This window comes from Sphaeramia orbicularis, chromosome 24 (genome assembly GCF_902148855.1).
Source record: "Sphaeramia orbicularis chromosome 24, fSphaOr1.1, whole genome shotgun sequence".
In the NCBI taxonomy this organism is placed as follows: domain Eukaryota; kingdom Metazoa; phylum Chordata; class Actinopteri; order Kurtiformes; family Apogonidae; genus Sphaeramia; species Sphaeramia orbicularis.
The window spans coordinates 26,015,040-26,030,808 of NC_043979.1; the positions used below are offsets into that span (position 1 = coordinate 26,015,040).

The 15,769-nt window shown below is 38.3% G+C and overlaps 2 protein-coding genes across 2 annotated transcripts in view; one reads left to right on the forward strand and one right to left on the reverse strand.

Moving 5' to 3' along the window:
* Window positions 1-28: 28 nt before the first annotated feature.
* LOC115414820 (kunitz-type protease inhibitor 1-like) lies at window positions 29-9,314 on the reverse strand. The gene is made up of 10 exons (XM_030128161.1): window positions 8,714-9,314; window positions 5,925-6,085; window positions 5,616-5,757; window positions 3,494-3,664; window positions 3,349-3,384; window positions 3,137-3,265; window positions 1,631-1,681; window positions 887-1,057; window positions 722-790; window positions 29-569 (listed from the first exon to the last, which is right to left on the reverse strand). The coding sequence occupies exons 1-10, from the start codon at window positions 9,117-9,119 to the stop codon at window positions 388-390; spliced, it is 1,518 nt and encodes a 505-aa protein (XP_029984021.1). The 5' UTR covers window positions 9,120-9,314; the 3' UTR covers window positions 29-387.
* Window positions 9,315-9,353: 39 nt separating this feature from the next.
* Window positions 9,354-15,769, forward strand: part of bub1ba (BUB1 mitotic checkpoint serine/threonine kinase Ba) — a 9,540-nt gene continuing 3,124 nt past the window's right edge. The window contains exons 1-11 of the mRNA XM_030128160.1: window positions 9,354-9,387; window positions 11,051-11,185; window positions 13,372-13,432; window positions 13,533-13,705; window positions 13,859-13,950; window positions 14,060-14,270; window positions 14,367-14,389; window positions 14,666-14,693; window positions 14,766-14,957; window positions 15,312-15,455; window positions 15,538-15,632. Of these exons, the coding sequence (XP_029984020.1) occupies window positions 13,386-13,432; window positions 13,533-13,705; window positions 13,859-13,950; window positions 14,060-14,270; window positions 14,367-14,389; window positions 14,666-14,693; window positions 14,766-14,957; window positions 15,312-15,455; window positions 15,538-15,632 (1,005 nt within the window). The 5' untranslated portion in view covers window positions 9,354-9,387; window positions 11,051-11,185; window positions 13,372-13,385. The remainder of the gene's footprint in view (window positions 9,388-11,050; window positions 11,186-13,371; window positions 13,433-13,532; window positions 13,706-13,858; window positions 13,951-14,059; window positions 14,271-14,366; window positions 14,390-14,665; window positions 14,694-14,765; window positions 14,958-15,311; window positions 15,456-15,537; window positions 15,633-15,769) is intronic.

Here is a 15,769-nt window from a genome sequence, read left to right on the forward strand (position 1 = left end):
GTGATCTACTGAACTCTGACATCAGTCATTAGGCTATTTGTTCCCACATATTTATTATCAAATAAAAACATTAAAAACATCATATTTACAATCAAACTGTCCCTGAGACCCAAAAACAAATGCAGGGTTTTATAAATATTAATGAACAAAAATGACAAAGTTTTACCATGAAGAAAAGGTGAATATGATAAACATGCTTAGACTGAAAAATACAACACACTTATCTAAAATGAAGAGCAGAAAAATACAGACACAGAGTAAAACTATAACAACAACAAAACAGAATCAGGAAAAACTGCAGAAAAATAATGGAAAACAGAAGGAACATGTGAGAAAACCAGGCAGGAAAACTGCAGGTCAGTGGTCATTCTAGAGGTGGCGGTGACATCATATAGGTTTGGTGGTGCTGTTGTAGACGAGTGTGTCCTGTTCTGACAGAGCCACATGGGCGGGGCCTGTGGCAACGGGCTGGTGAGCACGCTCCCTCCGCGCCCTCAGAAAGCAGTAGGTGAGGATCGCCAACAGAGCCAAGATGGCGACGGCCAGAATCACAGCAAGTGCGACGGAACCTGGGGATGCGACAAGACCAATGAGGGTCAACACACCAACATTACACTGACTTAAACTAGGAAATAATAATAATAGTAATTTGCATTTATAAAACATTTGTCATTCAAAAGAATCTCAAAATGCTATAGTGAAATGAAGGTAACATTCACACCTGAGTCACTTTCATCTTCATCTTCACTTTCAAAGCGTTTAAACATGCCTGGCGAGTACACATCATCCGCTGCACAAATTGAAACAAAGAAAAGCATGAAAATGAAAATCTACACAAAAAATGTTAACGTGACAAAACCATACAGATATACACTGAAATGTCTACCTGTCACTCCGTTGCAGAAATCGCTACATTTTTGCTCCTCCTCAAAGTTGTTGTCGTTGGCGTTGCAGCCTCCGTAGGTGAAGCGTTGGCACTTCCTGTTCAAGGGGTCGTAGTACCATCGGGTGTGACTGGCCCGACATGGACCGGTGAGAGGGGGCTCCGTACACCACGCTATGGTCAGGGTTAGCACACAGTTAGCATGTGGGCTGTTGGCTCACTGGGCTTGGAACGTAGCCAATAGTCCTCAGATGTTAGACCTGCACTGAGCATAGAGACTAGAATGGGCCTATTAGCATGTAGCCAGTTAGCTTTTGAGTATCATCATGTAGCCCAGTGTTTCTCAACCTTTTTTGAACAAACGCCCCTTTACATCATCATGAGCGTCTTGCCCCTTGTACTGACGTACCTTTCCTGGGGACATTCCATTCACCATGGACATAACATGCTGCTTGATATTGATACTTCTACAGGCTAACGCCCCCCCCCCACTTTGGTCTCAGCGCCCCTCTCTCAGTTTTCTCATTCCAAACACCTCCCGATGGTGTCCCAATGCCCCCTGGGGGATGGCACCACCCCAGCTGAGAAACACTGATGTAGCCCATTAGCTCTCAGATGTCAGTATTTAGCTGGTTAGCTCCTGGGTATTATCATGTAACCTGTTAGCTCTACATGTTAATATGGAGCCTGTTAGCTCTCAGGATTTAGCAGCTGGTCTGTTAGGTTTCAGGTTAGGGTTAGACTCACCTTTCCTCTGGCTGACATCAATACTCAGGAGGCGGTTGAGAGTCCGGTTCACTGAGGAAGAGGAGGATGAAGATTACTTTGTGTTTCCTGTTCTTTACCATGGTGTTTGGGTCTACTAGGGCCCTGCTCCAAGAAAAGTGGGTCTAGCATAAACTCTGTGTTTTAATCCTGAAATAAGGATAACTCTGGGTTCTCGGTTCCACAAAACAAGTTCAGTTTATCTAAAGTCAGTTACTGCAGTGACGTACTCTGTGAATCTGAACCTACTACTGGCATGTTTCCTCAAGAATCCCAGAGTTTCTGTGTGACTCCTCGTCCTGCTAAGAGCTTCTATACCTGTTACCTCAGTGGGTCCCAGCCTTTTTTGGCTCATGACCCCATTTTAATATCACAAATTTCTAGCGACCCCAGACATTCAAAACGGAGACATCTTTCTCTATGAGATGTCTTAGCGGGACCAGGCAGGCGAAGAAATCTTTCCATTCTGTGTTCAGTTCGGTTTTCTGACTGCGACTGTGTCCGGGCAGGCTGAAGTGTACCAGCACATGCGGTCACATGATCAGGTCAATCAAGATATGCCCTCTCAGATATTATATCCTGCATTTTATTTTAACTTGATTTTGATCAGGGAAAATGTGTGTTTTAATTACAGGGTGGGGAAGGAAAATTTACAATGAACATTTAGTTGTTTTTTCTCAGCAGGCACTACGTCAATTGTTTTGAAACCAAACATATATTGATGTCATAATCATACCTAACACTATTATCCATACCTTTTCAGAAACTTTTGGCCATATGAGTAATCAGGAAAGCAAACGTCAAAGAGTGTGTGATTTGCTGAATGCACTCGTCACACCAAAGGAGATTTCAAAAATAGTTGGAGTGTCCATAAAGACTGTTTATAATGGAAAGAAGAGAATGACTATGAGCAAAACTATTACGAGAAAGTCTGGAAGATACTATTAAAGAAGAATGGGAGAAGTTGTCACCCGAATATTTGAGGAACACTTGCGCAAGTTTCAAGAAGCGTGTGAAGGCAGTTATTGAGAAAGGAGGAGGACACAGAATAAAAACATTTTCTATTATGTAAAATTTCTTGTGGCAAATAAATTGTCATGACTTTCAATAAACTAATTGGTCATACACTGTCTTTCAATCCCTGCCTCAAAATATTGTAAATTTTGCTTCCCCACCCTGTATATTGAATCATTAAAAAATATTTTTTATTAGTAATTTTTTTTTTTTTTTTGTATCAATTACTAGACATTTCAGGCGACCCCATTTGAGTTCCAGGCAACCCCACATGGGGTCCCGACCCTAAGGTTGAAAAACATTGTGTTAGCTTGTACGCTGTTAGCTTTGGTGAAGGTGGTCCAGTGTGTCCTATAGGAGGCACTAGGGAAAGTTCTAAAGTTTCTTTCATTAATGTTTACAGAATACGAAGAACTCCGTGTTTAGATATGTCTTAGCGTGCATTGGTGTCTATGTTTCGTGAGTGTATGTTACATTTGTTACAGTGGTCCTCATCAGATCCGTCTTCGCACTGTTTCACTCCATCACATTCCAGAGTTTTGTCCAGACAGCATCCGTTGTCACAAGTCAGCTGATTAGTACCGCATGATGACCCACACACCTCTGGACACACATACACACACATTAAACCTGACATCCTCAGCATGCAGTGGAGATGACATGAAGAGGTGCATTGTGGGACTGACCTTTGACAAGCAGACCGTCTCTCCTCTCAGACGATGCTGTGGACACAAAAACAGAAAACTACTGGAGAAGGAAGGTCTGGGTGATGTTTTATCGCGATAAAAAACTGAATTATCACAGTCGAGGTGAAGGTGTGGAGCCAGTTACCTGTGACTCCGCTACAGGCCAGCGTGCACTCATTTTTGGACAGGTAGTTGTTGTTATTTGGTTTGCAGCCTCCAAACACAAACTCCTGACACTCGCCAGTGGTGGCATCGTAACGCCATCGAGGAAATGATGCTCGACATGGACCGACCTTTGCAGGAGCCAGGCAGTACACTGCAGACCAGTGGAAGACAAGTGAACATCAAGTAAACAGATGACCAGTCACCAAGCAACCAGTCAGCAGTAACCACCCAGAGATCATACAGCATGAAGTGGAAAAATCCAAATCAGTTCAAAGCTGTGGATAAGCTACTTCTGTTTTCTCCTTGTGTCTTTTTGCATCCATTTTTTATTGTTTTGTCTTTTATGTTGTTGTTTTTTTTTTATGCCATTTTCATTTTGCATCTTTTATGTCATCATTAGTTAGTTGTGTTATATGTCATTTTCGTATGGGTGCATCTTTTACATCATTTTCATCTTTTTTATCTTTTATAGTGTTTTCATCTTGTTTATTCTTTTGTGTCATTTTTATTTAGTTCCATCTTATGGGATTGTCGTCTTGTTTTGTCTTTTGTGGCACTTTTTTTTGTAAGTTGTGTCTTTTACAATGTTTTCATGGAGTTCTGTTTTTGTCGTTTTCGTCTAGTTTTTTTCACAGCATTTTCATTCAATAACTTATAGCATTTTTTTTTTTTTATCTTTTATGTCATCTTTTATTAGTTGTATTGTTCATGCTGTTTCAATTTTATTGGGTCTTTTTATGCCATTTCCATCATTGCCTCTTTCCGTCATCTTTCGTCTTTTACCTCATTTTCATCTTGTTTTGTCTTTTGTCATTATCAACTTGTTCTATCTTTTATCCATTTTTGTTGAGTCTTTTCTGTAATTTGCATCTTTTATTTTATTTTTTGTGTTTGTTATATATCGTATTGTCTTTTAGAAATGTAGCACCAAATCACCATAAACACACTATGACCTTATTTAATATTACGAATCCTTCAGTTTGCGATGTTTTTGTCTAACTTTTATCTTTTTGTCTTAGAACATCCAGTGATCTAATTTGCTGTCACAGTTTCATGTTATCCTGTATTTTAACAGTGGTTTATTGTTTCTTTTCAATTCATTAACATAATGTTTTGCTCAGATTTTCACCCAATGTTGTATGTTCTAAGTGGAAACAAACGTTGGTCGTAAAACTATTCATATAAGCTTTATCCTAATTTAAAAATATAGAAAAATGTTTCATGAACAATTATGTTAATGAAGATTGAAAATGAGATCAAACTTGCTTTGGTTCATGTAAATGTGGTATTATTACAACTGAACACATTAACCACAGTATGATTAACATTTAACATTTCAACACATTTTTTTATTTAACGTCAGTCTTCCCAAGTCTCCCTAACAATGCATATATGATCCACTGTGTGTCGCAGAAACAGGGAGTGTCAGCGTTGACATGGCGGTTACTACAGTAACGTGTATTTACATGTTTCATGGCTGACGTCACATGTTATTCAACAGTTTTACAACCTGTTAAGATTCAGCACTGATCTTCTGACAAACTAACACTGATCGATCCAGAGATTAATAGACGGTCATGTGACCCCTCTAAGCTGACACATGTGGACCAGACTGTGCAAGCACCGAGGTCAGATATTCTGGTCGGACCAGTTTGAGTCGAGGTGTGGTTCATAACTGTAGAAACAAACACTGATTCACTCAACTGAACATCAGAGTTTAAAATCAGCTGATTGATAATCTGTTCATCAATCAGTGAAGTGAATTATCTGTCTGCATCTTAACATTAATGTTTTGCTTATTGATATGAAAATTAAAAATCAGGGTTTTACACTTTTCAGAGTCTAAATAAAAACTCTGATGAACACGTCACCTTGAACTAACCCCCGTGTTTGTGCAGTCAGCTTGGTTCTGTTTTTACCGACAATGTTAAAGCTTCTTGTCATAAAAGAATAAAATGTCTTTGGACAGTATGGACCTTTAATGAACAAGAGCTTTATAAATCAAGTGAAATTTAACCTGAAAATAAAGAAACACTAAAAAACAGTTAATTCATCTGTGTTTTAAGGTTAGTAGAAGGACTCCGTTTCCCATGAGCACTTACAGGTGGACTCATCAGGGTTGAGGACCAGGATGGTGGTCTTGGCGGTGTTGGATTTTCCCCTGGAGTCAGTGACTTGGAGCTGGAAGATGTAGGTCCCAGGATGCAGATTGGAGATCTGAACCTGGTCTGGGAAATCGGTTTTCTGCAGAGTCACAGTCAAAGAATGAAAAGGATGATTAGTGTGATCCTGAATCTACTGGTCTGGGGGACACTCAGGACCAGATTTCGGTTCTGACTATACTGGTGTGGGGGATGCTCAGTCCTGTAGTCATGTGACCTGCTGTCTGATTGCTGACTGGGTGGTCATACCTGCATGCTCACGGTGTCATCTCCGCTTTCCAGACTCCACTGGTAGTCGCTGATGGAGGCGTCGCCCACAGCCAGACTCTCGACGCCGTTGAGCGTCACCGTGGATCCAGGTTGAACGACAACATCCCGACCGGCGACAGCGATGGGTGGAGGATGTTCACCTGGAGACAGAGGAGAGGTGAGGAGGAGGAGGTGAGGCTGGGATTACGCTGACATATGGAAGAACGTCATCGCATTGTAAAACACACTTTGTTGTAAATGCCAACAAACACAGCAGCTGTGTTCTGTCGTGATGAAAAGTGGTGCATGAAGTAAAACCCAAACAAATGTTGTCATCTGTTCATGATGCAACAGTGAAACTAAACCATATTTACATAATAGACTCACAGTAAAAAGTTTGTTTGTTTTTGAAATTTTATTTCAATGATCAGTTCTCATGAAGAAAAAAATGTCATGATTAAAATACAGAATAATGCTGAGCAAATACAATTTGGAAATATACACCATACAACATAATGATGAAAGCCAGAAATAAAAGGAAAGATTCAAGGAAAATAAAACTAAAGATGAAAAAAACATACAATTTACCATTCTTGATTTGCTGAGGTAAAAGAAAAACCAAGGCCTTCAAGAATTTCACATAAGTTCTTTGCCTTTTTAGTTTTAGCCAATTTCAGAGAATTAAAAAAATGAGAGCTTGTTCAAAAAATGAGAGAAGACTGGACCAGTATTTTGAAACCTGGATTTCCATGTTTTATCTCAAGGGTGTCAAACTGATTTTCAAGGGCCACATACAGCCCAATAAAATCTCTAGTTGACTGGAACTGTTAAATAATACTTTAATAACATAACAACTTATAAATGATGTCAACGCCAAACTTTTCTCTATGCATTAGAGTAAGAACAAAAGTAAATTACATTATGAATATAATACAATCTTTTAAAAATATGAATAACATGAATAACCATGAACAACCTGAAATTTCTTATGAAAAAGAAGTGTGACTTCCATATGGGCCCCAGAAGGGTTACAACTGGGCTGCATATAAGGGTCCCATGTGGGTTTGTCCACAGTTTCCATGGTGGCCCCAGATGTGTTTGCCCATATCAGAATCAGAATCAAAATCTCTTTATTGTCATTGTTCCAAGTACAACAAAACTGAAGCAAAGCTCTCAGGTTCAGTGCAAGAATTTACAGACAGACAACAAATATCAGTAAAGCAACAACAAATATCAGTAAAAGGCACAGTTATTTATATTAAAAAATAAAAAGTATTGCAAACTAAGATATTTGTAAAACATAGAATTTAAGTAGTGCAAATAACATGTGAGGTAGTGCAAATGACATGAAAGTAGTGTGAAGAATAAATAATACGATATATTCAGATCTCTAATTGTGATTCTGATATGGGCAAACACATGTGGGGCCACCATGGAAACTGCGGACAAACCCAAATGGGACCCTTAAATGCAGCCCAAATGTAACCCTTCTGGGGCCCACATGGACATGCTGGCTGGGATTTAACAGTATTTTTGCATCAGCTTATCATTCACACATGTGCATTACAACTAACAGATCACAGTGTAAAGGCACCAAACATTTAGTAACAGGCATAATACTGTTAACATGGCACTTACTTCTCTTAAGAAATTTCATGTTGTTCATATTTGTTCAGATTATTCACATTGTTTGTGAAAGGATAGTTTGTAAATGTAAATATTTTCATGTAAATTCACTTTTTTACACTTAAAAAAAGAGAGGAATTGGGCTGTATGTGGCCACTGAACTAAAGTTATTTTTTAACGCCCTTGATGTAATGCAATGTGTAATTTCAGCATTTTGCACATTTGTCCCACGGGCCAGACTGGACTGTTTGGCTTCATACCCATGCCACCCTGACCATCGATCAATACATCCAGTGTATAGATCACAGGTATCAAACATGGGGCCAAAACCGGCCTGCCAAAGGGTCCAATCCGGCCCGCAGGATGAAAGTGCAAAAATGAACCTGAACAGTCAAGGTTGTCAAAATCATTTTGGTTCAGGTTCTACATACAGACCTATGTAAAATAAAAAGTAAAAAATAACAGCACAATATCCCATAAATAATGACAGCTACAAATTTTCTTTGTGAAAAATTATGTAGAAAAAATTTAAGTGGAAAAAAAATAACATTACACTGTGAAAATATTTACATTTATAAAACTATTCTTTCACAATAAAATGCAAATAAATACATAAATAAAAACAAAGATGAACAACCCAAAATGTGCAATTTGAACAATTTTCTGCCTGTTACTAAATGTTTTGTGCAATAATAGATCCACTGTGATCTGTAGTTGTGTTAATAATAAGAGATGTAATACTGTAAAAATTGTTCAAATTTTAGTTCCAAACTCCAAAATTTTTACAATATTCTGCCTGTTACCAAATGTTTATGTAACATTGTGTGTAATGTACATGTATAAATAATAAGTCGAGGCATAATATTGTTAAAATTGCACAAATTTTCAAATTAATTTTTTGTTTTTTCAGGTTCTTCACATCTTTTTTGTAAAATGTAAATATTTTCATAATTTAATTGGGGGGTTTTTTGTACTAAAACAAAAAGAAAAACTTGAATTTGTCATTATTTATAGGTTATTAAGTCATTATTTTACTGGTCTGGCCCACTTTAGATCAAACTGGGCTGAATGTGGACCTGATCTAAAATGAGTTTGACACCCCTGGTATAGATGATGCTGATGCCTTTCACTTGTTCACGTGGTACTACTTTATTTGTGCTCACCTGAGCCCTGCGGAGCCCCCAGGTGCTTCACGAACACAGACTCCTTGACATAGCTCCGGAACCCGGTCTGGCTGATGAACCTACAGGCGAACCGGTTTCTGTGGACGCAGTCGAACATGACGCAGGTGCGGTATTCCTCCGCTCCTGCCGCTCCTTCGTCGCGCGGCTCTACCAGCGCCAGGTTACACTGCGGGTCCGTGCAGCACATGCGCTCACATTCCTCCGGAGATGGCACATGCGCACTGGAGAGCAGAACCGCTCCCCCCTTCACCGCGTCTTCTGCATAAAGCACAAAGTCGTCCTGCCCGGCGCGGAAACCGCCGCTGCATGATGGCGCTCCGGTCCGGACCAAGACCATGGCCAGGAGGAGGATGAGGAGGAGGAAGGAGGCCGAGGGTGGAGCCATTTCAGCGGCTGTCAGTCCGAACAGAGCGGAAGGTTCGCGTTCACCGCCGCCTGACGCGTCTGGGACTTTCTGTCTTCAAAAAGTGACGGAAAGTTTTGCCGAAAAATGACGAACTGCAGCTGAACCCAAATTGATAATCTATACAGAGGTGTCCTGGTCTGGTCCAGACAGTCGGATCCACGGCACAGGTGTGTCTCACCTGCTCACATACAGGAAGACAACAAGCTTTGCTCCTCCCACTCCACACCTACGCTCTGACGTCACTCAGGTGAAGGCCGGAAACAGACAACATGTAGAAACACACCGGACAAGAATAGGACTGTGTTTTCTTTATTCAATTAATGTTGTTATTAGGAAAATGGCAAATCCACTCGAAGAAATGGACAGGATGCAAACCCAGTTTTGGACATTTTAGACAAGAAATCATTCATTTTGGTAATACAATTAGAGGCATAGACAACAAAAAGGCAAAGAAAACAACTCATTTTTGATAAAAGACTTAAATTATTGTAATGATTGTATTATTTTCCACAGGTTTTGTGTGTATTTATTTTATTTATTAATTTGTTTATTGTCTGTTTGTTTTTTGTTTTTTTTTTTTTGTTTTTTTTGTTTGTTTGTTTTTGTCACGTGGTTAAATAAAGGTTTTGGGAGCTCACAGGTTGTGCAGACCTTCCTTTATTTTTTCATCATTTTTGTGGGGATCCTGCACACCTCTTAGTTTTTGGATGTGTGTGTCGATTACCTCTTTTCATGTATTATTTTCCTCAGGTTTTGTGTGCATTTATTTGATTATTTTTATTTTTGTTTGTTTGTTTTTTAGTTGATTTATATGTGTATACCCCCTGGCACAAACAGCTATTTTGTATGTAACGATGTAAAGTTCTCAATAAAGGTCATTTAAAAAAAAAAAAAAAACAACATGTAGAATCAAGCACAACAAATCAGCCCACAAAATGGGCTTTTACCCATATTTAATGGATGAGTTTATGTTAAATTTGTTTTAAGTTGATGATGTCTTTGAGACATTGTGAGGAACAAAGATTATTTTCTGAATGTAAAATTACATTAAGTAATTACTTTTTCTGACAAATATTTGTATTTTATTTTGTGGAAAATTTCACATTCACACAAATCTGGAAGCTCAGCATTCACTGATTAGAAATATGATGGAAGGGTATAGTCAAACATTAGAAGGAGTTGTTGAACTCATGTATTTAAAAGACAGTTTGTGTTTTTGTTGGCTATATTTTTGTCATCTAAAACTCTGTGTGACAATTAATGACTGTAATAATTTATATGGTGTTACATCCACCACCAAACTCAGTAACCAGTAGTTTGTCATATTTAATTCATTTTAGTGTTTAATTCCATTGCTCTGATAAAAAAAGAAAGTACTAAAGAACAAACTGTAACAACATATAATTTAAGTTTTTGACAATTCAAAAGAAATTTCAATAAACAGCTTATTGTCTGAGTTATTGAACTTATTTGTTGTTTAGAAACCCCAAACTACTCTCAGACCCTTTTACTGGATTCTCATTTATTTAAAAATTAAAAAAATTAACAAATTCATAAAATCACTGAACTATTATTACTGTTAATATGTGAAGTCCTGAAAATAGAAGCTATTTCTGAAACAGCTGTGGCTTAACATATAAATATAAATTAAACAATTCAAAGTGTTGACCACAAAGAGGCGCTATAGGTTTATCTGAAACCTCACATTTCATCATGGTTAAACAGGTAATTAAACCATTTGTATGACGAAATTCAATAAAATGAACAAAAAAATGACTAAAGAAACAAAATATGCATTAAATGACATAATCAGTAAAAAGTATATTTAGAGATAAAGTCTGATCACACTGCTCTCAATCAAACATCTATATTTCTCAAGAACCTGTTGCGTTGTTGTCTTTTTCCTGCAGTTCACCCTCCGACCACCAGGAGGCCATGCCACACAAATGACACACGGGTTCATCTTCCAATCAGATCCGCGGGAGGAAGTTTAAACCAGTTACGGCTGTGAAGGAGTTGGCTGCTTCAAAAGCTAGAAGTTTAAGGTATAGAAGTTAAGTGTTTTATTTGTAACACTGTGGTTTATGCGGTGCTGAAATGTGTCGTTTTTAACTAAAACTGGTGCTGTTCAGTGATGCGGTTCAACAAGTTAATTTAACTAAACTCCGTTCAACCTTTAAACATTGTCGGTAGAATTTGTTGTTTTCGGGTTTTTCTCTCATAACAAACAGAAGAATCCCTGTACCTCAGCGAAACTATGTAATGTATTCTTTAATTCGGCTTGGATGCTGATATAAGTGAGGTTTTACTGAGAAAAACTGAGTTATTTAATCGTTTTTTTTTACTGTAGTTTACGCCCTCTGCTGCGTTTATCGCTTAACTAAACGGTTTGCTTGGTTTAACCCATGAAAACCCAGAGCCACCTTTGTGACACTTCACAAATGAATTTTTCTGTCTATTTAACCCTTCTTGGGCAGTTTATCACCATGATTATGTTATCCTCTATATTTAGCATTTTTCACTGTAAATCATGTATTTTCCTTTTTTTTTTTAAATTTAGATGTTCATGAACACTCAGTGTAAATTCAAAAGTTATTATATCAAAACAGAGAAAACTGACGAAAAAGTGACTTTTTCAGCAAAGATATCATTAAGTGAACATAAACCAAGTGTCTCTATCCACTGTCGTCATCATCGTCCATGGGTTTTACTGGTGAATCAATGTTGTAGAACAGGGGTGTCAAACTCATTTTAGATCAGGGGCCACATTCAGCTAAATTCGATCTGCAGTGGGCTGAACCAGTAAAATAATAACAGAATAAAATATAAATAATGTCAACTCCAAACTTTTTTCTATGTTTTAGAGTGAAAAAAGTAAAATTACATTACGAAGATGTTTACATCTACAAACTATCCTTTCAAAAGATGTGAATAACATGAACAAACTGAAAAAAAAAAAGTAATTTTAACACTATTATGCTTTAGTTTATCATTTCCACATGTACATTATAACTTACAGATCTCAGTGGATCTACAGATACACAAAATATTTAGTAACAGGTGGAATATTATTAAAATTGCACTTCTCTTAAGACATTGCAGGTTCTTCATATTTGTTCAGGTTATTCACATTTTTTGCAAAATTATACTTTGTTTTAGTGTAAATATGTGAAAATATTTACATTTACAAAGAGAAAAATTTGGAGTTGTGAGTATTTATAGGTTATTATGAGATTGAATTGGTCTGAATGTGGAACCTGAACTAAAATGATTGTTTATATCTTCAGTGTAATTTTTGCATTTCACAAATTCATCCCAAGGGCCAGACTGGACCCTTAGGCGGGCAGGATTTGGCCCCCTGGCCACATGTTTGACACCTGTGTTGTAGAAGATGACATTATTTCCACGTTCACTATGGAGCCTCTGAACATCCAAATAGGTCATAAATCTAGTGACCATGAAAAGATGACAAACTACATTTTACACTAATTATTTACATGTATTGATAGAATTAGTGAATCAACAGGTATTAAACAGTTTACATCAGTAGATGCTTTTGGTTTCCAGTGGAGGTTTGGGTCTTTATGAGTTAAGCCAAAATGGGGATCTCTGTTTGCTCTGTTCACGCGTTCCTCTCATTGAGGCAACATTGTATCAAGTTAATAAAACCAGTTTATTTCCTCTGTATTCTCTTGTATTATGTTTTTATAATTGTTATTTTCTTTCTAACTGCACTTTTTTCTGTTTTAAAAACCCTTTAAAAAAATATTTTTAGGTGTTTTTTTTTGGGGGGGGGGGGGTGCTGGAATGGCATAATTATGTCAGTTAATTTCAATTGGAAAAACTGATTTGAAAACAAGGAAATTGCAAAATTTGTTAAGCTTGTACAACGAGGTTCTACTTGTACTACTAAACTCCATTTACCAATTTAACATATTCAATAAAACTAGATACGTAGTCATTTTTTAGCCACTATATGATGTATTCTTTAATTCAGCTGTAATAAAAATGTCAATTGAGCAGTTTTGTTTACTAATTTCTGTTTTTTTTTGGTCACCATTGCTAGAACTTTTTCTGTTTTTAACACTGTATTTATTGACTCAGTATAGAAATGTCATTTCTATAATACATGTAGTTTGTCAATGTTTTTCAATGTGTAAAAGCAGTGTTCTCAACAAACAGAAGACATACATTAGTTTGAAATTGATGGAGGCTTCTTATTGGTCAATAGGTCAAGGTGTGGTCATGGCTGAGGGTCTGGTACAGCAGGTGACCTGCTCCACTCTCACACAGTACGTACCGTCATCCAGGAGTCTACTTGTTAATATGACATATGTAATATGTATTTAGCATGGTGGTATCACTACAGTCCTGCCTCCTTATTGGCCACAGATCAGCTTGTCAAAGTGATCCGCTGAGCAGAGGTCCTGGGTGTCAGGAGGAGGGCGGGTCCAAAGTGGTGATTGAGTACTGTAAGGAGCTGCTGACCAGAGGAGGATATGAGTTCAGCTTTGAGGAGCTGAGAGCAGAACGATACAGACAACAACAGCAGCAGCAGCTGGATGGTGAGTTCATGCACTGTCAGAAACTGCAGCGTAGTGACCGATTCCAACCAACCAACTGAACATCTGACCACAGGACAGGACTACCTGAAACCAGCTGAGACTGCCTACAGGATGTATGTTTATTTCTGACTAGTTTCTGAATGTGTCCTGCAGAAAAACTGAGGCAGCTGACAGAGTTGAAAGAGCAGCTGAGTTTGGAGCTGCAGGAAAAGAAGAAATTACTACAGCTCAGGACCAGTCAACAGGTATGATAACGAGAATAATAAAAATAACAGCTGGAGTAAGTATCACAAAATAAAATTAGCAGTAAAAGTACTAATACAAGTCAGACCCATTCAATTTTTCCTCCCACAGGTTGTTGACAATGGCCCCACCCCTCCATCAGCTGACTGCAGCAGAGCCTTGCCCACCACATCTTTCCAAATATATGAGTCCCTGTCAGCTGCCACACTACCAGCTGATCCGTCACATGACTCTCTTCAGATGCCGAAGGAGCTGCAAGATGATGTCTTCCTCAGACCTGATGAGAGAGGCCTCAGTCTGAAGATTCAGTGCTCAAGACCAGGTGGGTGTCGACCAGGTCTGGGGTTGGACTAGATAAACACAATTTATCCAGGGTGGTTCCCATTTCAAACTCTAATCTCATTTTTTTGTCTGTCAGGTGTTTCGTCTGAATCCTTTCAGGTTTGTTTTCCTTTAAACTTGTCCACTTAGAATGTGACGTTATCTTAGGTCTAAAACTACATCATGATGCTGCTCATTTTCAGTAAAATAAATGAAAAAGTAGGTTCTCTAAAACCAGTGCTTGATATATATAATATAGACATGATAATTTCTCTCCTTTTTATTTTAAATGTTTGTATACATTTTTAACTAAACATGGAACACAATATAAACCACTGATGTATAAATTCCGTTGGCTGTTGTCTTAAATGTTTATTGTCTGATGGTTTTAAACAGATTAAAACCCCTGATGCTGCTTCTGAAGGTGAGTACAGTCTGGTTTCACTCAGTGTATGTGGAGATGGTGTGTTAGTCTGATCAGAACATGTGACCACAGGTGAGATGGAGCCCAGTCCCCCCGTCATCTCCCATAAACCAGTGTCCGCACACCAACACAACCTGAGTCCCATCCAGGAGATGAGCATGAACACCAGCTCTGTGAAGTCACTGGAAGCAGTGTCTGCTGGGAACTGTAGTCTTCTGGATGACAAGAAGGAGCAGGACCAGCTGGACCATGCTGCCTCACCTGGTACCGTATCACACCACCTCACCAGAGAGTAACAGCCTCCATTATTATCCATGACTGAAAATATTCATATCAGCACATATGGTCCTGAGTGACAGCCGAGAAACCAGATGGTTCATAAAAGATGAAATGAGCCAAAAATAACATTTGATGCGAAAGATGCAGTGTCCTTTCATGTCTTGTGTAACTCATTCACCTCAATGATTAAGCTGTTGGTCAAAAAAAAAAAGTAACTGTTTAATAGAAAATTTTAAAAAATAAATAAATCTGTTTGTTATGAACTGTGAAAGTCTCAGTCAGTTAAAGCCCACACATGTTTTTAGAATATCTAATGATTGTTGTACTGTTATGTGTCAGTTCCAGAGGGTGACACTGTGGATCCTTGTGACCCAGACCTCCGAGGGCGTCTGCTGACCCTCGCTGATGTCACTTCCTGTCCAGAGCTTCACTCAGAGCCCCACTGTCTTCCTCCTGTGGACGAGCAGGGCGTACTAGAGCTTGGTACGAGACTTGACTTCCGATTGACAGTATGAGCTCTCATCGTTTAATACAGTTAGAGTTAATAAGGTGATGTGTCCACCAGGGGGCAGCGTATACCGCATCTTCTGCAGGGTCTTGGATGAAGAGAGTTTCTCCGTCTACAAAGGACAGAAAGACGACAACTATGTGCTCATCAAGGTTATATTTACACTATTCTGCAGATAGTTTTACATTAAACACTAGAGCTGCAGCTATCAATTATTTTTGTTATTGATTAGTTTCTTCGATTCGATTAAATGATTATTTGAATTTTTCTTGCCCTTTATTTCAGAACC